This window comes from Ranitomeya imitator, chromosome 1, assembly GCF_032444005.1.
Source record: "Ranitomeya imitator isolate aRanImi1 chromosome 1, aRanImi1.pri, whole genome shotgun sequence".
Classification (NCBI taxonomy): domain Eukaryota; kingdom Metazoa; phylum Chordata; class Amphibia; order Anura; family Dendrobatidae; genus Ranitomeya; species Ranitomeya imitator.
The window spans coordinates 242,469,710-242,494,068 of NC_091282.1; the positions used below are offsets into that span (position 1 = coordinate 242,469,710).

The following is a 24,359-nucleotide window of genomic DNA, read 5'->3' on the forward strand; positions in this document are numbered from 1 at the left end:
GGAGATCGTTTGTGAACAGCAGTTTTCAGCTCTTTCCACAGATTCTCTATTGGATTGAGGTCTGGACTTTGACTTGGCCATTCTAACACCTAGATACGTTTATTTGTGAACCATTCCATTGTAGATTTTGCTTTATGTTTGGGATCATTGTCTTATTGGAAGACAAATCTCCGTCTCAGTCTCAGGTCTTTTGCAGACTCCAACAGGTTTTCTTCAAGAATGGTCCTGTATTTGGTTGTATCCATCTTCCCATCAATTTTAACCATCTTCCCTGTCCCTGCTGAAGAAAAGCAGGCCCAAACCATGATGCTGCCACGTTTGACAGTGGGGATGGTGTGTTCAGGGTGATGAGCTGTGTTGCCTTTACGCCAAACATATCATATGGCATTGTTGCCAAAAAGTTCCATTTTGGTTTCATCTAACCAGAGCACCTTTTTCCACATGTTTGGGATGTCTCCCAGGTAGCTTGTTGCAAACTTTAAACGACCCTTTTTATGGATATCTTTGAGAAATGGCTTTCTTCTTGCCACTCTTCCATAAAGAAAAAATTTACATTTGGTATCTTTATTTTTGAAGCATGATATGTGGGAAAAGGTTGAAAAGTTCCAGGGAGCCGAATACTTCCACTGTACATGGGGTTGTCAACATACTTAATCCTGTTAAATATTGAGTAATACATTTATTTCTATAATTTAAAAATTATACTATGTTAATGTTTAGCAGAAATAATTTTAGCTTATTGTTCTGGCCCTCCACAACAGCCACGGTCTCATGTGGGAAAATGAATTGCCCATCCCTGGTCTATAACCTGCAAAGGAGAAACCCACTAAAAAAAATATGCAGTATACAAGCCCGTATAATGATCAAAAATAGTGTTTACACATGGCAGTCTATTCTGAAAACTCACCTGAAACCAACATTGCAATGTTTATTCTGAATGTAAAAACAACCAAAAGTTTTACAAAAAAATAAATACATCTGCAAATAGCAACAGAACTTGTCAAGATTGAATTTAAATGATTTTCTATTTTTATGTATCTCTTAACGCTGTAACTTTCCAGTGTTTCGATTCCTTTCCATTTTCAAGATCTTTATAAAATATCGGTGCAGAACTAACCCTGGTCACAGCTGTGAAGTGCATATAACTGTTCTATTCCCAGCACTCCTCTGTGCATTACCCATCCTGCACTCCAGACTGATACATTTCACTTGGCTGACAGTAGAAAACAATCAGGATGGGAGATTTGTGCCGAAGGTGTTTAACTGAAGGAGAATTTCCTAGGCTGGATGTTGTTGTAAGAAATTATCAGCGCTGAGATCAGCCCATCTTTATTCGCTTTCAGTTTTTACACATCTACTAAAAATAGACAGCAATTGTAACATATACACTGCTAAAAATATTAACCCCTTAGTGACAGAGAGAGAGAAATGTCACACAAAATAGTTAATAAATGACATTTCCCACATGTCTACTTTACATCAGCACAATTAAAGGTTGACCAGCGATTTCTCATTTTTCCAATAAAATTTACAAAACCATTTTGGGGAACACCTCACATTTGAAGTGACTTTGGGGGGGTCAATATAACAGAAAATACCCAAAAGCGACACCATTCTAAAAACTGCATCCCTCAAGTTGCGTAAAACCACATTCAAGAAGAATATATATATTTGTATTTTAAGTTAATTATTTGTTTGAATATCACATTAATTTCTGTGGGCGACAAAACTTTTGTCTTGCCAAAATCTGACCATTCTGTGTCCATTAACTGATCAATATTTCTGCATTGATGCAAATTTATTTTCTTAACCTAAACCACATTTCGGAGGGTTTCAGCTTTCAAAAGAATATTTTATACTGTACAACCAATGGATGAATTTAACGTCAGGTTATAAGCTTTTATTTACATAACATGGATAATCGACATAACTTTTGTCAGGGAGTGTACTTTTTTCACTAAAAATTTACTTTGGAACCAATTTTTTTTATTTTCACAAGGGTATCAGGAGAAAATGGATCACAAAATTTGTTGTGCAATTTCTCCGGAGTACGCCGATACCCCGTATGTAGGGGAAAGCCACTGTTTGGACGCATAGAAGGTGTCACAGGGCTACCGCGACAGAGAGGTTCCAGAGAACCGCAGCGCTCTGGGCCTCATTCACACACAGTGAACAGAAGCTCTTCTCCTGTATTTTGACCTGGCTGCTTTGTGCCAGCAGTGCAGGAGTTAACCTTCTTGCCGAGTTGCTGTGAGCTGGGTCTCTCAGCTGAAGTGGATTTTGTAATCTTCTCCTCTATATAGACCCAGCCTTTACTACAGCTATTGTCAGTGATCAGTTCTGCTGCCTGGCTTGGAAATTGAAGGAGCGTAGTGTTGGAGCTTGGAGGTTATTTACAGAGATTGGTGTCTGCTGTTTTGGTTGCATGTTAAACCTGTTTTCCTTCTCTTCCCATCTCTGTGTTTCCTCTGTGGTTGTCTGAGCATTTGGTGAGTTTGAGACTTTTACTTAACTTGTCTGTATACCCTGTTTATTGTTGTATTTTTACACTGGTGCAGTCCACCTCCCTAGGGGGGAGAGGGGGCGACTAATAGGGCCTGCACAGGAGACAGGGATACGCTGGCGGCTCAGGCCTCCTAACCATTATAGGTACCCCTGAGATAAGGGAAAGCCAGGGCCCCATTATAGTGGCAGGGACAGGTGCGGGTCCCAGTACGCCGTCCTGCCCTTATCGGCGTGACAGAATGGCTCACAAAGGATGGAGCACCATTTGACTTTTTGAACGCAAAATTTGCAGAAACCAATGGTGGCGCCATGTTGCATTTGGAGATCCCCTGATGTACCTAAATAGTGGAAACCCCACCAATTCTAACTCCAACAATATCCTCAACACACCCCCAGCCCTAATCCCAACCACAACCCTAACCCCAACACACCCCTAACCCAAATCCCAACCCTAACCAGAAACCTAACCCTAACACACCCCTAACCCTAATCGTAACCCTAACCGTAATCTCAACCATAACAACAACCCTAACCCATCCCTACTTTTAGCCCAACCAACTTTAGCCTCAACCCTAACTTTAACCCAACCCTAACTTTAATGGAAAAATGGGAATAAATACATTTTATTTTATTTTATTATTTTTACCTAATTAAGGGGGTGATGAAGGGGTCTTTTATGTTTTTTTTTTTTATTTGATCACTGTGATAGACCCTATCACAGTGATCAAATTGAACCAATAGGAAAAATTTTCCAATTGTTGCCAAGTGCCGGCCGGCTGATCTCAGCGGGCGCACTGCGCATGCACCTGCCATTTTCTTCCCGGAAGAAGACTCCGCTGGCATGGGGACTTCACGGGGTGATAAAGGGACACCCAAGGTACTGGGGAGGGGGAATCAGGGGACCCCATTTCTCTCTCCTCTGATGTGCGATCACATAAGAGGAAAGATAAATTAAATGGGAAATGTGACTTTTTTTTGTGGTCGCTGTTATACCTTTAATAACGCCGATTGCAACACTGATGTCGGGAAAAATCAACCCCAATCATGTTCTCTGGGGTCTCAGCTACCCCCAGTAGCCAAGACCCCAGAGAAATTAAGATGCTGGGGGGCGCGATACACTTATTTATCAGCGCCGTTAAAAAGCGGCTCTGAGGCATAAGTACCCTTAACTGCCGCCATTAAAAGGCGTATCGGCGGTCATTAAGGAGTTAAGGTAACCGACTGTGTCCACTGGCATCAGCCAAAATCACGGCGCTGAGCAGCTACAGGTTTAACAGTTCTTTAAACAAACTGTTAATTTTGCAGGAAAATAGCAGTTTCTTATGCTATGCCACACTTAAAGCACCACTCTGGTGTTCTGTGCTTTTCTTTATATCAGCGTTGGAAAGGTGCTACTTATCTATATTCCCTGACCCTAGTTTTATAATCACCAGCCGCCGTCCTCAGCTGTTCTCGGCGCCACTCCTTTCCCAAGCCGCCATCTTGTGTCCGCAATTTGTGACTAGACGAAGTCAGAGATGACAGCTACATGCTTTCAATGTAAGACTAGGAGAGCCTCATTCTAGCCCTGTTCTGACCCTCACAGACTTACATTAAGTTATGACTTACGGATCGCCTAGCAAACACTGGAGACACCAGACAGGTAACAAACTGCAGGAGACTGAAAGGAGCAACGCTGGGAAGAGACGAAGTAAGAATGAGACGATACCCAGCGGACTTAGATTAGTGGCACCACTCCAGCGCTGCAATAAGGTTGACTCACTGTGATGCTTCACTGGCGTTTGCCAACATCAGGATTGTCACGTGGGCCATTTGCGTGTCAATCTTCTTCATGAGAGCAGGTTCACACTGAACATGTGACATATATCAAACAGTTGGAGATGCCTGTTATGAACTGGTGGCCTAGGAGCAGCATGAGACGTACCCTGGAGAAGGTGGTACCTGTACTGACCGCAGACCCTGAACTTAACACCGCAACTAGAAGTAGCCGTGGAATGTACCTAACACTTCCTAGACATCTCGACGCAGCCGGATGACTAAATAACCCTAGAGATAGAAAAGGGAAAACTATCTTGCCTCAGAGAAAATCCCCAAAGAATAGACAGCCCCCCACAAATATTGACTGTGAGAGGAGAGGGAAATAACATACGCAGACTGAAATCAGGATTTAGCAAAGGAGGCCACTCTAGCTAAATAGAAAGGATAGGACAGAGTGCTAAGCGGTCAGTATTAAAACACTAGAAAATATCCACCACAGAAAATACAAAATCTCCACAACTAACTAAAGGCATGGAGGGTATATCTGCATCTCCAGAGATACCAGCTTGGCTAAACAAATCCTTATACAGACCAAGCTGGACAAGACAAAACATGGAAAAGAACTGAACAATAAGGCCCACAGCATGTGGACTGCAAAAATCAAAGCCAGAACTTATCTTTGTTGAAATGAACAGCAAAGCAGGAGAGACCAGGCAGGAATGTGAATCCTCCAGGAACAATGGACAACTGGCACTGACTAAAGGGTCAAGCAAGACTAAATAGCCCAGTCCGAATTGCAATAAGTGGACACACCTGATGAATGCTGCGATCCAAAGACAGCAGCGCTACCACTTATAACCACCGGAGGGAGCCCAAGAGCAGAATTCACAACCGTACCCCCCCCCCTTCTTGAGGAGGGGTCACCGAACCCTCACCAAAGCCCCCAGGCCGATCAGGACGAGCCAAATGAAAGGCACGAACCAAATCGTCAGCATGAACATCGGAGGCAATAACCCAAGAATTATCCTCCTGACCATAACCCTTCCATTTGACAAGATACTGAAGCTTCCGCCTCGAAAAACGAGAATCCAAAATCTTCTCAACCACATACTCCAACTCCCCATCAATCAACAACGGGACAGGAGGATCAGCAGAGGGAACAACGGGCACCACATAATTCCGCAACAAAGATCTATGAAAAACATTATGGATGGAGAAAGAGGCTGGAAGGGCCAAACGAAAAGACACTGGATTGATAATCTCAGAAATCCTATAAGGACCAATAAACCGAGGCTTAAACTTGGGGGAAGAAACCTTCATAGGAACATGACGGGAAGACAACCAGACCAAATCCCCAACCCGAAGCCGGGAACCAACACACCGGCGACGGTTAGCAAAACGCTGAGCCTCATCCTGAGACAACACCAAATTGTCCACAACATGAGCCCAAATTTGCTGCAACCTGTCAACCACAGAGTCCACCCCAGGACAATCAGAAGGCTCCAGGGTGGATAAAAATCAATGTGCTTTTTTTTAAAAAAAAAAGCAAAAAAAATCGGATTTTTTTAATTTAAATCGGATTTTTTTTATTTAAATCGGATTTTTTTCAATAAACTGCTTTTTGAGGAAAATATTTTACCATCCAAAGGTTCTTCCATCATGAGATAAAGCTGAGTTGTTTAACTCAGTAGAATAAAGGCTGTATATGTGTAACATTCACAATGCCATGCTCTTCCAGAGGTTTCTGTAGGATTAGTGGGCAGTTTCTCTCCTATATTATCACAGACGCTCGCTTTACTTATGCAGTTTTCAAAACTGAATTTGACTCCGCAGAGGTCCCAGCCTCTTCTTCACGGCAAAAATGTTACAACATGAACAGAGTTGAGAAAAAGACCTTAATCCTATTGTTCTAGGATTAAGGAGGAGGAAGGGCAAGCAGACAAGAAAATGAAAGTGAAACTTTGAGCACAATACTGCAGCATAGCCACAGACAGACAAGTCTGGATCTGTTTGTGTGTACGATCTGAGGTTTATTACATTCTTTCCTTATAATGGCAGCAGGCCGTAAAAGAGACCCAGTTTGGGAATATTTTAATGAAGCTCCTTCGCCTATCGGTAAGGCAGGCATGCGTGCAAAATGCAAACGATGCAACAAAGAGATGCAAGGCCTGGTGGCGCGAATGAGGCAACATCATGAGAAGTGCGGTGATGAAGATGAATCATTCTCCTCCTCACACTTAGATTCACATTCTTCTTGTGTTGTGCAGATCTATTCCACTCCAAACAATCAGAAACATATTGTCTAACTTCTTGGACTTGGCACTGAAGGGGTTGATTCTGTATTCATAGGTTTGTAGAACAATAGGATTAAGGTCTTTTTCTCAACTCTGTTCATATTGTAACATTTTTGCCGTGAAGAAGAGGCTGGGACCTCTGCGGAGTCAAATTCAGTTAGGTAGAAACTTTGATTTAAATCACTGATTTAAATCAAGCCTTACTGACTAGTGATTTAAATCGTGATTTAAATCTTGATTTAAATCAGTTAGATTTAAATCAAATCCACCCTGGAAGGCTCAACCTGCCCTGAAGAAAAACGAGGATGAAAACCAGAATTACAAAAGAAGGGTGAAACCAAGGTAGCAGAACTAGCCCGATTATTAAGGGCAAACTCGGCCAATGGCAAGAAAGCTACCCAATCATCCTGATCAGCAGACACAAAGCATCTCAAATAAGTTTCCAAAGTCTGATTAGTTCGCTCGGTTTGGCCATTTGTCTGAGGATGAAAAGCGGAAGAAAAAGACAAATCAATGCCCAGCCTAGCACAAAAGGCCCGCCAAAACCTAGAAACAAACTGGGAACCTCTATCGGACACAATATTCTCCGGAATGCCATGCAAACGAACCACATGCTGAAAGAACAACGGAACCAAATCAGAAGAGGAAGGCAATTTAGGCAAAGGTACCAAATGAACCATCTTAGAAAACCGGTCACAAACCACCCAGATAACCGACATCCTCTGGGAAACCGGAAGATCTGAAATAAAATCCATAGACATATGCGTCCAAGGCCTCTCAGGGACAGGCAAAGGCAAAAGCAACCCACTAGCGCGGGAACAGCAAGGCTTGGCCCGCGCACAAGTCCAACAGGACTGCACAAAGGAACGCACATCCCGTGACAAAGAAGGCCACCAAAAGGACCTACCAACCAAATCTCTGGTACCGAAAATCCCAGGATGGCCAGCCAATACAGAACAATGAACCTCAGAAATCACTTTACTAGTCCATCTGTCAGGAACAAACAGTTTCCCCACTGGACAGCGGTCAGGTTTATCAGCCTGAAATTCCTGAAGAACCCGTCGTAAATCAGGGGAGATGGCAGAAAGAATCACCCCTTCCTTCAGAATCACGACCGGCTCAAGGACCCCAGGAGAATAAGGCAAAAAGCTCCTAGAGAGGGCATCCGCCTTAACATTCTTAGAACCCGGAAGATACGAGACCACAAAATCAAAACGGGAGAAAAACAGGGACCATCGGGCCTGTCTAGGATTCAGCCGTTTGGCAGACTCGAGATAAATCAGATTCTTATGATCAGTCAAGACCACAATACGGTGCTTGGCCCCCTCAAGCCAATGTCGCCACTCCTCAAATGCCCACTTCATAGCCAACAACTCACGATTGCCGACATCATAATTGCGTTGCGCAGGTGAAAACTTTCGAGAAAAGAAGGCACACGGTTTCATCACGGAACCATCAGAATTCCTCAGACAAAACGGCCCCTGCCCCAATCTCAGAAGCGTCAACCTCAACCTAAAATGGAAGAGAAACATCCGGCTGACGCAACACTGGGGCAGAAGTAAATCGGCGTTTAAGCTCCTGAAAGGCAGAAACAGCCGCAGAGAACCAATTCGTCACATCAGTGCCTTTCTTGGTCAAATCGGTCAGGGGTTTAACCACACTGGAGAAGTTGGCAATGAAACGGCGATAAAAATTAGCAAAGCCCAAAAATTTATGAAGGCTTTTCACGGATGTGGGCTGGATCCAATCATGAATGGCCTGAACCTTAACCGGATCCATTTCTATAGATGAGGGAGAAAAAATGAAGCCTAAAAAAGAAACCTTCTGTACTCCAAAGAGGCACTTAGACCCCTTCACAAACAAAGCATTATCACGAAGGATCTGAAATACCATCTTGACTTGTTGCACATGAGACTCCCAATCATCTGAAAAAAATCAAAATATCATCCAGATGTACAATCATGAATTTATCAAGATAATTCCGAAAGATATCATGCATGAAGGACTGAAACACAGATGGAGCATTAGAGAGCCCGAATGGCATCACAAGGTATTCAAAATGGCCTTCGGGCGAATTAAACGCAGTTTTCCATTCGTCACCCTGCTTAATACGAACAAGATTATATGCCCCTCGAAGGTCAATCTTAGTAAACCAACTAGCCCCCTTAATCCTAGCAAACAAATCAGAAAGCAAAAGCAAAGGGTATTGGAATTTGACCGTGATCTTATTCAAGAGGCGATAATCAATACAGGGTCTCAAGGAGCCATCCTTCTTGGCAACAAAAAAAAAAAACCTGCTCCCAATGGTAAAGAAGATGGCCGAATATGCCCCTTCTCCAAAGACTCCTTAACATAGCTCCGCATGGCGGCATGTTCTGGCACAGACAGGTTGAAAAGTCGGCCCTTAGGGAACTTACAGCCTGGAATCAAGTCAATAGCACAATCACAGTCCCTGTGCGGTGGAAGGGAACTGGACTTGGGCTCATCAAATACATCCTGAAAATCAGACAAAAACTCAGGAATTTCAGAAGAAGGGGAGGAGGCAATTGACATCAAAGGAATGTCACCATGAACCCCCTGACAACCCCAACTAATAACAGACATAGATTTCCAATCTAATACCGGATTATGCACCTGTAACCATGGGAAACCCAGCACATTAGCATCATGCAAATTATGCAACACCAGAAAACGACAATCTTCCTGATGGGCTGGCGCCATGCACATGGTCAGCTGTGTCCAAAACTGAGGTTTATTTTTAGCCAACGGTGTAGCATCAATGCCCCTCAAAGGAATAGGACTCTGCAAAGGGTGCAAGGGGAAACCACAACGCCTGGCAAATTCTAAGTCCATTAAGTTTAAAGCGGCTCCTGAATCCACAAATGCCATGACAGAAAATGACGATAATGAGCAGATCAGGGTCACAGATAACAGAAATTTAGGTTGTACAGTACTGATGGTAACGGAACTAGCGATTCTCTTGGTACGCTTAGGGCAATCAGAAATAACATGAGCAGAATCGCCGCAGTAAAAACACAACCTATTCTGACGTCTGAATCCTTGTCGTTCAGCTCTAGACACTATCCTATCACACTGCATAGGCTCAGGACTCCGCTCGGAACTCTGCGTTCACGCAAGCGCCGATCAATCTGAATGGCCAGAGACATAGAATCACTCAGACCAGCAGGCGTGGGGAACCCCACCATAACATCTTTAACGGATTCAGAAAAACTCTTTCTGAAAATTGCCGCCAAGGCATCCTCATTCCATTTAGTCAGCACAGACCATTTTCTAAATTTCTGGCAATACGATTCTGCCGCTTCTTGACCCTGACACAGGGCCAACAAGGTCTTCTCAGCATGATCCACTGAATTAGGTTCATCATACAATAACTATAGCGCCTGGAAAAAGGTGTCTACATCAAGCAATGCCGGATTCCCAGATTCCAGGGAAAATGCCCAATCCTGAGGATCACCACGCAGCAGAGAGATGACTATCTTAACCTGCTGGATTGAATCACCAGAGGAACGGGTTTTCAGAGCAAAAAACAGTTTACAGTTATTTTTAAAGCTCAAAAATTTGGACCTGTCCCCAAAAAACAAATCAGGAGTTGGAATTCTAGGCTCTAAAACCGGAGTCTGAACGATATAATCGGAAATACCCTGTACTCTAGCAGCAAGTTGATCCACACGAGAAACCAATCCCTGAACATTCATGCCAGCGCCAAACTCCTGAGCCACCCAGAGGTAAAGAGGGGAAAAAAAAACACAACAGACTACAGAAAAAAAAAATGGCTCAGCACTTTTCTTCCCTTCTTCTGAGATGCGATTAACTCATTGTTGGCCAGTTGTACTGTTATGAACTGGTGGCCTAGGAGCAGCATGAGACGTACCCTGGAGAAGGTGGTACCTGTACTGACCGCAGACCCTGAACTTAACACCGCAACTAGAAGTAGCCGTGGAATGTACCTAACACTTCCTAGACATCTCGACACAGCCGCAGGACTAAATAACCCTAGAGATAGAAAAGGGAAAACTATCTTGCCTCAGAGAAAATCCCCAAAGAATAGACAGCCCCCCACAAATATTGACTGTGAGAGGAGAGGGAAATAACATACGCAGACTGAAATCAGGATTTAGCAAAGGAGGCCACTCTAGCTAAATAGAAAGGATAGGACAGAGTGATAAGCGGTCAGTATTAAAACACTAGAAAATATCCACCACAGAAAATACAAAATCTCCACAACGAACTAAAGGCATGGAGGGTATATCTGCATCTCCAGAGATACCAGCTTGGCTAAACAAATCCTTATACAGACCAAGCTGGACAAGACAAAACATGGAAAAGAACTGAACAATAAGGCCCACAGCATGTGGACTGCAAAAATCAAAGCCAGAACTTATCTTTGTTGAAATGAACAGCAAAGCAGGAGAGACCAGGCAGGAATGTGAATCCTCCAGGAACAATGGACAACTGGCACTGACTAAAGGGTCAAGCAAGACTAAATAGCCCAGTCCGAATTGCAATAAGTGGACACACCTGATGAATGCTGCGGTCCAAAGACAGCAGCGCTACCACTTATAACCACCGGAGGGAGCCCAAGAGCAGAATTCACAACAGATGCCATGGTCAATATTATGCTGCTTGAAACATCAACCAACCGGTTTGGAGATGAGTCAGTGATGGTCTTATCCTTGGAAGGGCACACAAATCTCCACGTCATGGTACTGGCATGAAATCTTCAGAGCCACTGTCAGATCTTACACTGGTGCAATGACCCTGAGACTCGTGACCAGAGTATGTAGGCAGCTGCAGGATAATGAAGGCATTCATCTCATTAAGGCCCCTTTCACACATCAGTTTTTTGCCATCAGTTGCAATCCGTTGAATTTTGAAAAAAACGGATCCGTCACAGATTGTGAAAAACTGATGCGACGGATCTGTTTTTTCAACGGATACGACTAGGGGGGCTGGCCTAAGGATCCTAAAAAAAAAAATTGGAACATGCTCTGTTAAAAAAAATGGAATCAGTCGCCAAATTCTGTCATTTGACGGATCCGGCGCCCATAGGCTTCCATTCTAACAAATGACGGACGGCGACGGATCCGTCGCTGTCCGTTTTTTCGACAGAGACAAAAAACGTTACTTTGGCCGTTGTCTGCGGCCGCCAGACAAACAATTTTCGACTGATCCGGCGAACGAGAGATGAAAAATTTACGCCATCTGTCGCAATCCGCCGCCTATACAAGTCTATGAGAAAAAAACGGATCTGATGGCATCAGTTGCTGAACCTGTTTTTTTCAAAATTTGACAGATTGCGACTGATGGCAAAAAACTGATATGTGAAAGGGGCCTAAGTGGCCCTCACTTTCCCAGACCTGAATCCATTTGAGAAGCTCTTGGACATTATGTGTCAGTGCATCCAATGCCACCAAGTGGAGCTAGAGACTGTCCAGGAGCTCCTTGACGTCCTGATCCAGGTATGGAAGGAAATTCTAAAGAACACAATCCTCCGTCTCATGAAGAGCATGCCCAGAAATTGTTCAGGAGTGTATACAGTCATGCTGAGTCACATTATGAGTTGCTGTTATTAAATTCACACAAATTGGGTGTTCTGCCTGTGATTACCCTTTTTTGAGGGGCAGGTGAGGGGCGATAATTCTAAACTCAGCCCTCAGCTGACTGAGGATTTTGGTTTCCACTGACAGCTGCGCTCAGTGACTGCAAAGCGGTATTCGGGCGTATGTACCGGCAGGGCCATGGACTATTATGGTGCTACCAGAGCAAACGTGTTCTCTGTAGTGTATAATTTTCAGGCGTGTACGCCTACTGGAGGTGAACACCCAGGCGCAGTCTACTAAGTCTCAGTGTGCGCCTCTAGTAGGAGTACTCTCCCGAAAATGATGCAAGACAGAGCGCATGTTCAATCTCTCGGCACCATAATATTCTATGGTCCACTTGGCGCATACGTCAACGGGGCCACCGAACGGGTGCCTGAACGCAATGTGAAAGCACAGACGTGGCCCAAGTTTTCTCAGAATATGCTGTGCAACATACGTTATTGCTCTATCTGTTCAGAGAATTTCATTACGGGAAGGTGTAACAGTGCAATACCCCCAGTCTGCCTTCATAGACCATAAGGCAATCAGATCTTCCATTAGCATTCCCTATCCAGCTTCTGGTGGTGGTGGAGGAGGGTTTGTCATTGCTCTGCACTTCAGGGATTTGTCTGGTGATAAACAAAGAAAATACTTCATTGACCTTCTTACACACTTTGGGTCAAATAGACCAGAAGTTTAAGGGTGTGGATTGTGCATAAATGGCATGTTTGCGTTTGGTTGTTGTGTGTTGGAAAAGTTAGGATCTGCTGAGACCAGATACTGGTACCACTGCATGGATTATTAGAAAATGGGGATCATCTGGCACTTATTGGACACATTCCTTGTCTTCTCCGCTGGATTTTGAGCATTCTTCTACGGTTTACTAAGTGTGATTTTCTTGGTTGTTGGATTACTGGTCGGCGCCCGCCGATTTGTTTCATTTATGTCTGCTGTATTACAAACTTTGGGAGATTAAGTCCACCCTCCCTATGTGCTCTGTCACACACCACCATCACAGCACTGGTACTATGAAGACTGGAAAGGTCAGTAAAAGGTTCAGGTGCTACAGGAATCTGTACTAGCTTTATAATGAGCGATATAACACATTGATTATGTGCCTGGAAGAACGTTCCTAATCTGCTATATTTGACTGCCATTCAACATTGACGAATCTGACAATGCATCTTGTCAATTTTTTCATGGAAAAGGGTTAAATCATGATGAAAGCAATCAGTGCTGCAAGATAGCAATGAATATACAATATCCTCATATCTCTACAACCATATGCTCAAGTCTCTGATCCAAATCCCTGGTAGCTGCAGATAACAGCGACTTTCAAACCTACCTTTTTCTCGGATGACATCGATGAGAATATCAATCACAATAAAAGTGCCTGTACGTCCTATTCCTGCACTGTTAATAAAGAAAACAACAGCGAGATGAGCAAAAGACAGTCCCAAAGTATGAGAACACTGACTTTATTGTGCAGGCCAAATGGCAACACATTCCAGCTGGCAGCACATAAATACACATTTATTATACAGTAGATGCCAAAATGATAGTCTGCCGCTACTGCACTAGGAATATATGTCAGGTACAATCCGAGCAGAGAATTATCTCCAGCCAACACCGGAACAGCCAGAGCTGGATGTTCTATTCTTTCTGTAATATGTATACAATTCATCACTCCAAGTGTAAAGGTATTCAGAAAAGTGTCACTTTATATCAATTGAAAATAGCTAAAGAAGTCAGACATAGAAAGGAGAATTTAAAGGTAAACTGTCACAATTTTTATGCTGCAGTGATAGCAGTATAAAGTACCGTAATTGAGAAGCTCTGGAGAGAGACAGAAGCGCACCCAAAATAGGGAAAGGATAAGTCTAAAGGTACAGTCACATTAAGCGACGCTGCAGCGATCTAGACAACGATGCCGATCGCTGCAGCGTCGCTGTGTGGTCGCTGGAGAGCTGTCACACAGACTGCTCTCCAGCGACCAACTATGCGAAGTCCTCGGGTAACAAAGGGTAAACATCGGGTTACTAAGCGCAGGGCCGCGCTTAGTAACCCGATGTTTACCCTGGTTACCAGTGTAAATGTAAAAAAAACAAACACTACATACTTACATTCCGGTGTCTGTCGCGTCCCCCGGCGTTCTGCTTCCCTGCACTGTCTAAGCGCCAGCCGTAAAGCAGAGCGGTGACGTCACCGCTGTAATCTGCTTTACGGCCGGCCGGCGCTGACAGTGCAGGGAAGCAGAACGCCGAGGGACGCAACAGACACCGGAATGTAAGTATGTAGTGTTTTTTTTTTTTTACATTTACACTGGTAACCAGGGTAAATATCGGGTTACTAAGCACAGCCCTGCGCTTAGTAACCCGATGTTTACCCTGGTTACCAGTGAAGACATCGTTGAATCGGCATCACACACGCCGATTCAGCAATGTCTGCGGGAGATCCAGCGACGAAATAAAGTTCTGGCCTTTCTGCTCCGACCAACGATGTCACAGCAGGATCCAGATCGCTGCTGCATGTCAAACACAACGATATCGCTATCCAGGACGCTGCAACGTCACGGATCGCTAGCGATATCGTTATTAAGTCGCTCAGTGTGAAGGTAACTTAAGCAATGGTAGCACGTACACCTAAGAAAGGCACTGCTGCAGGTGGCTGGAGGAAAGGGTTCCTCCAAAAGTATTATGGCAAAAATAGAAACTGTCGGCCCGGAGCAGCGCCTTTCTCGAGGTTTAAAAACCAAGTATAACTGGAGAAGGCACCAGTCTGGAGCAAAAAAGCATTGGTATTAATAAAAACCTATTTGGAATCCCAAGGCTCTTCATTCCCACAGTGCAGCCTGCCTACAACCCCTAGAAAAATTATGGAATCACTGGCCTTGGAGGATGTTCATTCAGTTGTTTAATTTTGTAGAAAAAAAACAGATCACAGACATGGCACAAAACTAAAGTCATTTCAAATAGCAACTTTCTGGCTTTAAAAAACACTAAAAGAAATCAAGAACAAAAAATGTGGTAGTCAGTAATGGTTACTTTTTTTAACCAAGCATAGGGAAAAAATTATGGAATCACTCAATTCTGAGAAAAAAATTATGGAATCACCCTGTAAATTTTGATACCCAAAAATAACACCTGCATCAAATTAGATCTGCTTGTTAGTCTGCATCTAAAAAGGAGTGATCACACCTTGGAGAGCGGTTTCACCAAGTGGACTGACATGAATCATGCCTCAAACATGAGAGATATCAACAAAGGAGAGGATTATCAAACTCTTAAAAGAGGGTAAATAATCATGCAATGTTGCAAAAGATGTTGGTTGTTCACAGTCAGCTGTGTCTAAAATCTGGACCAAATACAAAAAATGTGGGAAGGTTGTTAAAGGCAAACATACTGGGAGACCAAGGAAGACATCAAAGCGTCAAGACCAGAAAGCAATATGTCTCCAAAACAGGAGCACAACAAAACAAATAAGGAACAAATGGGTGAAAACTGGAGTCAACGTCTGTGACCGAACTGTAAGAAACCACCTAAAGGAAATGGGATTTACATACAGAAAAGCTAAACGAAAGCCATCCTTAACACCTAAACAGAAAAAAAACAAGGGTACAATGGGCTAAGGAAAAGCAATCGTGGACTGTGGATGACTGGATGAAAGTCATATTCAGTGATGAATCGTGAATCTGCATTGGGCAAGGTGAAGATGCTGGAACTTTTGTTTGGTGCCGTTCCAATGAGATTTATAAAGATGACTGCCCGAAGAGAACATGCAAATTTCCACAGTCATTGATGATATGGGACTGCATGTCAGGTAAAGGCACTGGGGAGATGGCTGTCATTACATCTTCAATAAATGCACAAGTTTATGTTGATATTTTGGACACTTTTCTTATCCCATCAATTGAAAGGATGTTTTGGGATGATTAAATCATTTTTCAAGATGATAATGCATCCTGCCATAGGGCAAAAACTGTGCAAACATTCCTTGAAAAAAGACACATAAGGTCAATGTCATGGCCTGCAAATAGTCCGGATCTCAATCCAATTGAAAATCTTTTGTGGAAGTTGAAGAAAATGGTCCATGACAAGGCTCCAACCCGCAAAGCTGATCTGGCAACAGCAGTCAGAGAAAGTTGGAGCCAGATTGATGAAGAGTACTGTTTGACACTCATTAAGTCCATGCCTCAGAGACTGCAAGTTGTTACAAAAGTCAGAGGTGGTGCAACAAAATACTAGTGATGTTTTGGAGTGTTTTTTTGTTTTTCATGATCCCATAATTGTTTCCTCAGAATTGAGTGAGTCCATATTTTTTTCCCTATGCTTGGTTAAAAAAAGTAACCATTACTGACTTCCACATTTTTTGTTCTTGATTTCTTTTAGTGTTTCTTAAAGCCAGAAAGTTGCCATTTGAAATGACTAGTTTTGTGCCATGTCTGTGATCTGCCTTTTTTCTACAAATCTGAATGAACATCCTCCAAGGCCGGTGATTCCATAATTTTTGCCAGGGGTTGTAAACTTGACAGTTTCCATTTTTGCCTGGATAAAGTAAAGACAGAGACAATGATGTGTGTGCTCTGTGGTCCTCAATATTCATGAGCTGTTACTCCCCCACTCCTAAAGTTAACAGCTTAATCATTATGCACACTGGTTTCAGCTACTGAATCGGTCGCCCCTCTTGTGCAAGGCAGAGTGCGACAAATCAATAGACAACCTTGGCACAAAATCCTCACTACAAAGCTTGGACAAGCGTCAAGGGGTACGGAGTGGTGAAAACACACTCTCAAGAAAACTTCACCGCTTTCAAAATCGGTCCTCGCCTCTGCTAAACAGGTCTTTTTCACAACCCTTGTATCTCCTTTTTCCCACAACCCCAAACGGTTATTCAGTACTTAATTCCCTCCTCTACCCTCCACAGCCACTTCCGACCTCCCTCACCTCTGCGTAAGAGTTTGCTGCACATTTAAAAAAGGTAGATCAAACACGGCAAGTCTTTACTGCCCATTTTCCACAACACCTATGTATAAAAGACCACTGCTACTCCCCCATAACTTTCCTCCCCACCATCACTGAAGGAGAATGCACTCATTTCCTCTCCAAATTGCACCTCACCCCATCCTATCCCACCTCTTCCCCAACCTCACAACCACACTTATCGCAGCCCTAACCCATCTCTTCAACATATCACTAACTTCTGGTACCTTCCCTTCTGTTTTCAAACGTGCCACGATCACACCTATAATAAAAAAAAGCCATCCCTCGATCCAACCTCTACGTTCAGCTATCACCCTGTCAAGGTAAAAATATACGTCTTTATACACTTTTGTACTTTTATATACTCTTATGCTGTGAAACAATAAGTTTTTCCCTTTGCTTGCCACATGCAAATTTAACTGTATTTAAGATGGCTGCCAGTATTCACCTTTGCCCTACTTTCAGGCTGAAGGAACAAGTTGCACATTCCAGAAGGACAAGTAACATTTCTCTGGAATTCGAAACTTAACAAGATGTGGACAAAGAAAGATTCATCAGATGATGTCAGAGCCAATCAGAAGGACAGAATACTAGATACATTGCTTAACCCCTGCCTATCCCCGCCCTCTGCACACCTTCCCCCAATGGACCATGTAATATTGTGTTTTAGGAAATAAAGTTCAGTAGTTGCTGTGACGTTCCCACTACGTGTGGACACACGAGCATGCTATGAGTTTGAACCAGCATTGTGTCTGACTCATTCTTATCCGGTACCAACATGCTTTAAATCTGATTTGGAATGACTGGTGGATGAAGGGTATTGTCGTGACGACCCCGACAATTTGGCGCAACCAACGTGGGGCGTGGCCCGCGATCCGAGACCCCCTGGACCCATACCTGGACGTCCGTGGACGACACCCGTAGTGGCTGACCTCGAGGACTGATCACCCTCCAAACACGGTAAGTGGAGATCACATACTATGTATGTGTCACACTTGCTAGTGTTTCAGCCGTTATTGGTTAGTCTGTGGTCTCCTTGGGTCTGGGGAGTGACCGGTCGAGTGGTGAGACCGAGCGCGATCCCGTGCCACGCTTCGAACCAGCAACTGAGAGACGTCGCACTCTGCGCGTCCTCGTGTACACCACACCTCCTCCACTGGTCATTGTACTCCATTCAACCACCCTACCCGTGACTGTTGCCTAGGAGTGATAGAGTGAAAGATTGAGGAAGTTTGTGGATTGGGGGCGGCTTTGAGAAAGGGATAGGAGACGCAGCCTCTGTGATATTGTACTAACTAGGTAATTAAGACGTCCCGAGAGGGGACCACCTGTTTTTCTGTGGAGGGCTCTCACTAGGAGACCGCCTCCCGACTGGTTAGAATATCGTGACAGGGTAGACTGTTAATCACGGGTGTTCAGGGGTTAGGGACAGGATATCGAGCGCGAGGCTCTTTATTCATAACACGTCGAGCGCGAGGCTCCGTGTTGTTTTTTGAAGGGAAACCTGTGTTGTTACCGCTGTCAGTGATCCTGGGCTGCAGCAGGGCATAGTATTCTGTGAGTCATGTTGCGTCTCTTATGGCAGAAGAAGTCCGTGCCCCACAAGTTAGATGAGGATGCTGTGGAAGTCAAGACAATAGTAGAGTCACGGGAGGGCAAGAAGGCAGTCAAGAATGTTGAAAGATGAAGGACTGTTAGAACAAGTGCAAGCTCATCTGCGAGTTGCGCGAGGATAAAGAATGAGGGATGGAAAGAGGTTGATGGAGAGGGAGGATGAGAGGATGCAGAGCCCGTGTTTGGCTATAAAATACCTCAATTATTAGTTTTTCTGAGGTGTTCTGGCATAGGAATTGTGTGAAGGTTTTGTAGAAATTAATTGAGTCTGAGAACTGCTGTATTTCGTCACTCTGTGTGGTTTTCCGAGACACCCAATGGGAGGGGTGAACCCCTGCGCGAATTGTTTTTTTTTTTTTTTGACTTCTCCTCTTTGTGCTGCCGGCCAGAGAAAGGGGGGCCAAAGTTTCCAGAAGAACTTAACCCAGTCTGTATCAGCAGCTGCAGCGATCCTCACTCGCTCTCTAGTCCCCCTCCCCTCGCAGCTTCAAGGACACAACTCGCAGCTCGCTTCTTTATCAGTGGCCCAAGAAGCAGAAGACTTCAGCTCCAGCCCCCCCTCCCTTACACAAATCAACTCTCAAGCTCCAATATTCATTTTAACCCTGTGTCTGGAAATCTCCCTCGCCATGTTAATTCTCAGACCAAGATAGGACAGATGGATTTGTAAATATTGCGGTCAGACAAACCCAGACTGGAGAAATGCTTGTATAATCTGTGCTGCAACTCAACCTAAGTGAATTACACGGATTCCTGTCCAGATAAGATCACATGTAGTGATGTAGTGATATAAGAAGCTGACACAGGATAGTGGGTAGTGGGGACATTAACTTTGGGAGTAGGCTGACAGTAATCCTTTTGGGAAGGAGCTGTAGACCAGCATGTCATGTCACCCCCAACCGGTCATCTAGTCACCCCCACCACCAGAGAACCAACCACACCAGGTAGTGTAAGACAGATACAGGAGTATTATCCCTGGAAGCCCTCTGACTAGCTAGCTACGCTAAAATAATTGGCTGACCCTGAGAACAAACCTTTCCCAATTTACAGACAAAGACAATATGATGGACGTATAAGTGCACCTGAGCAGACCTAGAGAGTTGGTGAGCCAAGATGATGGTCAGATGGTATTTATGTTATATAACCCCTATGTAGATGAGTATAATGAGATGTGTTATTAAAAAAAAAAAAAAAAAAAAAAAGGGGGGGGATAGCGTTGTTAACCCTGTCAGTTAGAATATGCCTATGTCACGTTACTTCAGTATGTGGGTAATTTTTTTTTTGTTTTTTGTTGTGTGCACAGACAGAGCAGGAAGCCATTGTTGCCACTGTTAGTTTTCGCAAGTATCTGGCAGATCTGAACTGTCGGGCTTCGGCCTTGAAACTTCGGTTCTGCCTTGGTCAAGTGATATTTTTGGGTCACTGTCTCCCTCAGGGTGCCAGACACCTCACAGAAGAAAGAAAAAAAATAGCCGTCAGCTCCCTTCCATTCCCAAAAGATGTGACTGAGCTCCAGCGTTTCCTTGGACTATGTACTTATTGTTGTCAGTGGATACCGGACGCATCCCGCATAATGCAACCTCTCTACAAGGCCCTGAAAGACTGTTCAAGATATGCTGATGATTTTGGCAGATTTCACACATGATACGCTGTTACTACGGAAGACACTGTAGTGCACGGAGCTGCACTCACTCCCTCCCACCCTGTCAGCACAAGAAGCAGAACGTCAGGCTCTGTCTACTGCATGTACTTTGGCCAAGGACAGGCGGGCTAATAAATACACAGACTCACTGTAAGCATTTGGTATTGTTCATGATTTCGGAGCCTATGAACCAATCGAGGATTTGTTACTACCGCCGGGACTCAGTGAAGAATGTTGAAGCTGTTAAAGCCCTCATGGACTCAATCGAATTACCTACCCAGGTGGCCATTATCAAAGTTAAGGAGCATGGTACTATGGAACAGGCCACAGACTGTTGGTAACGCCTGTGCGGATATGCAAGCAAAAGACGCTGCTCTCCTACTCGTTGAACTGACCATACCAGCTATGGTGACCACACGCCCTCAGCGTAAACAGTTACAAGAAACACTGACTCTACAGGAACCTGATGATCTATGCCAGACTGAGGTTTTCTGCCGGACCCCGCAAGACCGCTTAATGACGATGCAGAGAATGTCTCCAAAGGAAGAAGTGAAGCAGTGGAAAGCTGATGGAGCACGTATGGACATGGTCGCTGGAAAAAGGACCAACTTGTGTGTCTCCCTAAGCGGATGTACCCTGCTATTGCCATGTGGGCGCATGGGCCCACATATCGAGGTATCTGTCAGACCTGCTAACCCGGTCAACTTCAACGTGTACCCCCGAAGCATCTTGCTAAGCCCGACTATCCTTTCCAAAGGCTCCAGGTGGACCACATCACGTTGCCGAAGTCTGGAAGGTATGAATATTGTCTGGTGGTTGTCGACATGTTCTCCAGTTGGCCAGAAGCATTCCCCGTTACCAACGTGACTGCAAAGATCACAGCAAAGAAACTGGTGATGGAAGTTATATGCAGATATGGTGTTCCAGAAGTTGCTGAAAGTGACCAAGGCCCGGCCTTTTCTTCTCATGTGTATCAGGAGGTTCTGACAATGCTTGGATCCACTGTAGCCCTCCATACTCTCCACAATCCAGTGGGAAAGTTAAGAGGCTGAACGGCACACTGAAGGGACAATTGACCAAAAATGATGCAGGAGACTACGGCTCCATGGCCAGGGCTCTTACACATTCGTACTACCCCTATTGCAAAATATGGCCTGTCCCCATATGAGATATTGTTTGGTGCTAGGTTCTCAGTTGCAAATTTTCAGTCTCAGTAGTTGTCAGAAGAAACTGACCGTGCTGTTCAATATGTTATTCAGCTTAGTAAAAAATGTTGCTAACACCCATGTTTTAGTTTCTTTTTCCCTTCCAGGTTCAGCAGAAACCGATATTGGTCACAATTTGATGCCTGGTGGTTTTATGGTCGTGAAAAGCTATGTCAGTAAAACTTGAAGGAAAGAGCACCTGAATCCACGCTTCACACTGCAAAAGAGACCGGACCAGCGCTTACTCATAGTGATGATCGAAGGAAAATGTTGTTGTTGTTTTTGGTCCTGGGGCCAGGGGTCATCCTCGCCCCTACCTCCCCGGCCCCTATTGTAAATAAGAATCCCGGTGCCACTATTCTCTGGGTAAACCTAACGGCCCCGGTAAATATCTGGTGATTTGATTTCTGCGATGTAGTCAAGTGCCCCGAGACTCAGCGGTTGGTAGAGGGAATTATCCAGTATTATATATGTGTTACCAGAGATAACAATTGTACTGGGAAGATATTTTCATAATGTGTTTAATAGTATCGGATACTATGGGAATTTAGGCCATATACAGCTCCAGGATATTAGCTTCAGACCAACCAAGGCCCCCGTTACCAGTACAGCTAAAACAGGCCCAGGTGAACATTTGCAAAATATAGTTAACGAAGTAATCCCCATTCCAGGTCTTAGTTGGCAAGAAGTTTTCTCCATAGAAACACAAACAGCCCCAAGGACAAATTTATGGTTAGAATGGGTAAGATACAATGTAAGAGTCCAGAATATCTCTGTAGGATGTATTGCTTGTGCTGCAGCGGATACACATCTATACACACATGCATTGTCTTTTCCTGATGACAATACTACTGCCTGTGTTATGAATCTGTTGAAGGGTCTAAAGTCCACTGATTGCTCAGATTATGTCCCACTAATTCATGAAGAACCCAAACTAAAGGTCCCAGGGGGGATAACCGTATTAGCTGATAATTATACCTGCTATAATTCCCATGACACTACAGGTACACCAGTAGGGGTCTTCGAGGCAGGGTTCTGCAAAGAGAACAGTTCCCTGGATACTGATTTCCTAACTAAACATACACAGTACATGTACGACATTTATTGGTTATGTGGAGATGGTAAACTCCGTCCTAGGTTGCCTAATGCCTGGACAGGTCAATGTACCCTTGTTAAACCAGCTGTGCAGTTTAAGATTTCACTTTGGGATCCGGAGACACCTGATGAATATACCAGAAAGAGGAGAAGTCTCGATCAGCTCTACATGAGTTATGAAGAAAATCCATTGGTATATGTCGATGGCATTGGAGTGCCAAGGGGGGTGCCTGACCAATTTAAGGCCCAGAATCAGATTTATGCTGGCTTTGCTTCCATAATCCCACAGGTGCAGATTAATAAAAATGTTGATGGGATCAATTACATATATTACAGTGAACAAAGGTTTGTCAATTCTATCTGTGATACCTTCCAAGGTATGGTTGAGGAATTGGGCCCTAACACTAGAATGACCCTCCAAAACCGACTAGCCCTTGATATGATCTTAGCTGAGAAAGGAGGAGTCTGTGGGATGGTGGGAGAGGAGTGTTGTACCTATATCCCTCAGAACTCTGGGGTAAATGGAAAGACCATGATAGCCCTTAAGAAGATAAATGGGTTAGCAGCAGAATTAAAAACTAATGCAGGAGTAGACACATCTTTCTTTTCCGGTTGGTTGGGTGGGCTCAAAGGATTCCTCCAACAAGCTTGTCTGGTACTGATTGCCCTTCTTGTAGTTGGATCGATAATCCTCTGTTGTGTTATTCCCCTGTATAAAAAGGTTATTGCTGAGGCAACTCCGACTGGCACCTTCCTCAACCAAGAAGTAGACCCACTAGAGTACAATGGCACTGATCCGGGGGAAATCCCTAAGTATGTCCCCCTCAAGAAGATAGACAATACCCCTTACTCTCAGGTGCTAAGAGATCTAGTTTAGGGACAGTAGGAGAACTCCATGTGAAGCTAGTGAAGGGTTCAGCTGCCTGGAGGCCTCTCACAAGGGGAGAACTTCTGAGGTGTCTGGATGAAGAAATCCACCTCCCCTTTCCCCATCACATGGACAGTCTCAAAGGAACTTTCTTTTTAGGGAAAAACTTAGTGTTTAGGGGGGATTGTCAAGGTAAAAATATACGTCTTTATACACTTTTGTACTTTTATATACTCTTATGCTGTGAAACAATAAGTTTTTCCCTTTGCTTGCCACATGCAAATTTAACTGTATTTAAGATGGCTGCCAGTATTCACCTTTGCCCTACTTTCAGGCTGAAGGAACAAGTTGCACATTCCAGAAGGACAAGTAACATTTCTCTGGAATTCGAAACTTAACAAGATGTGGACAAAGAAAGATTCATCAGATGATGTCAGAGCCAATCAGAAGGACAGAATACTAGATACATTGCTTAACCCCTGCCTATCCCCGCCCTCTGCACACCTTCCCCCAATGGACCATGTAATATTGTGTTTTAGGAAATAAAGTTCAGTAGTTGCTGTGACGTTCCCACTACGTGTGGACACACGAGCATGCTATGAGTTTGAACCAGCATTGTGTCTGACTCATTCTTATCCGGTACCAACATGCTTTAAATCTGATTTGGAATGACTGGTGGATGAAGGGTATTGTCGTGACGACCCCGACAACCCCATATCGCTGCTCCCACTCGCCTCAAAACTCCTCAGCACATCAATGCACAACTTGCCTCCCATCACTCATCTAACTCACTCTTTGA

At 44.2% G+C, this 24,359-nt stretch overlaps 1 protein-coding gene across 1 annotated transcript in view; it reads right to left on the reverse strand.

The window, feature by feature from the left end:
• Positions 1-24,359, reverse strand: part of PTPN11 (protein tyrosine phosphatase non-receptor type 11) — a 114,772-nt gene that overhangs the window by 26,633 nt on the left and 63,780 nt on the right. Inside the window, exon 12 of the mRNA XM_069754784.1 lies at positions 13,503-13,570. Coding sequence (XP_069610885.1) covers positions 13,503-13,570 — 68 coding nt within the window. The remainder of the gene's footprint in view (positions 1-13,502; positions 13,571-24,359) is intronic.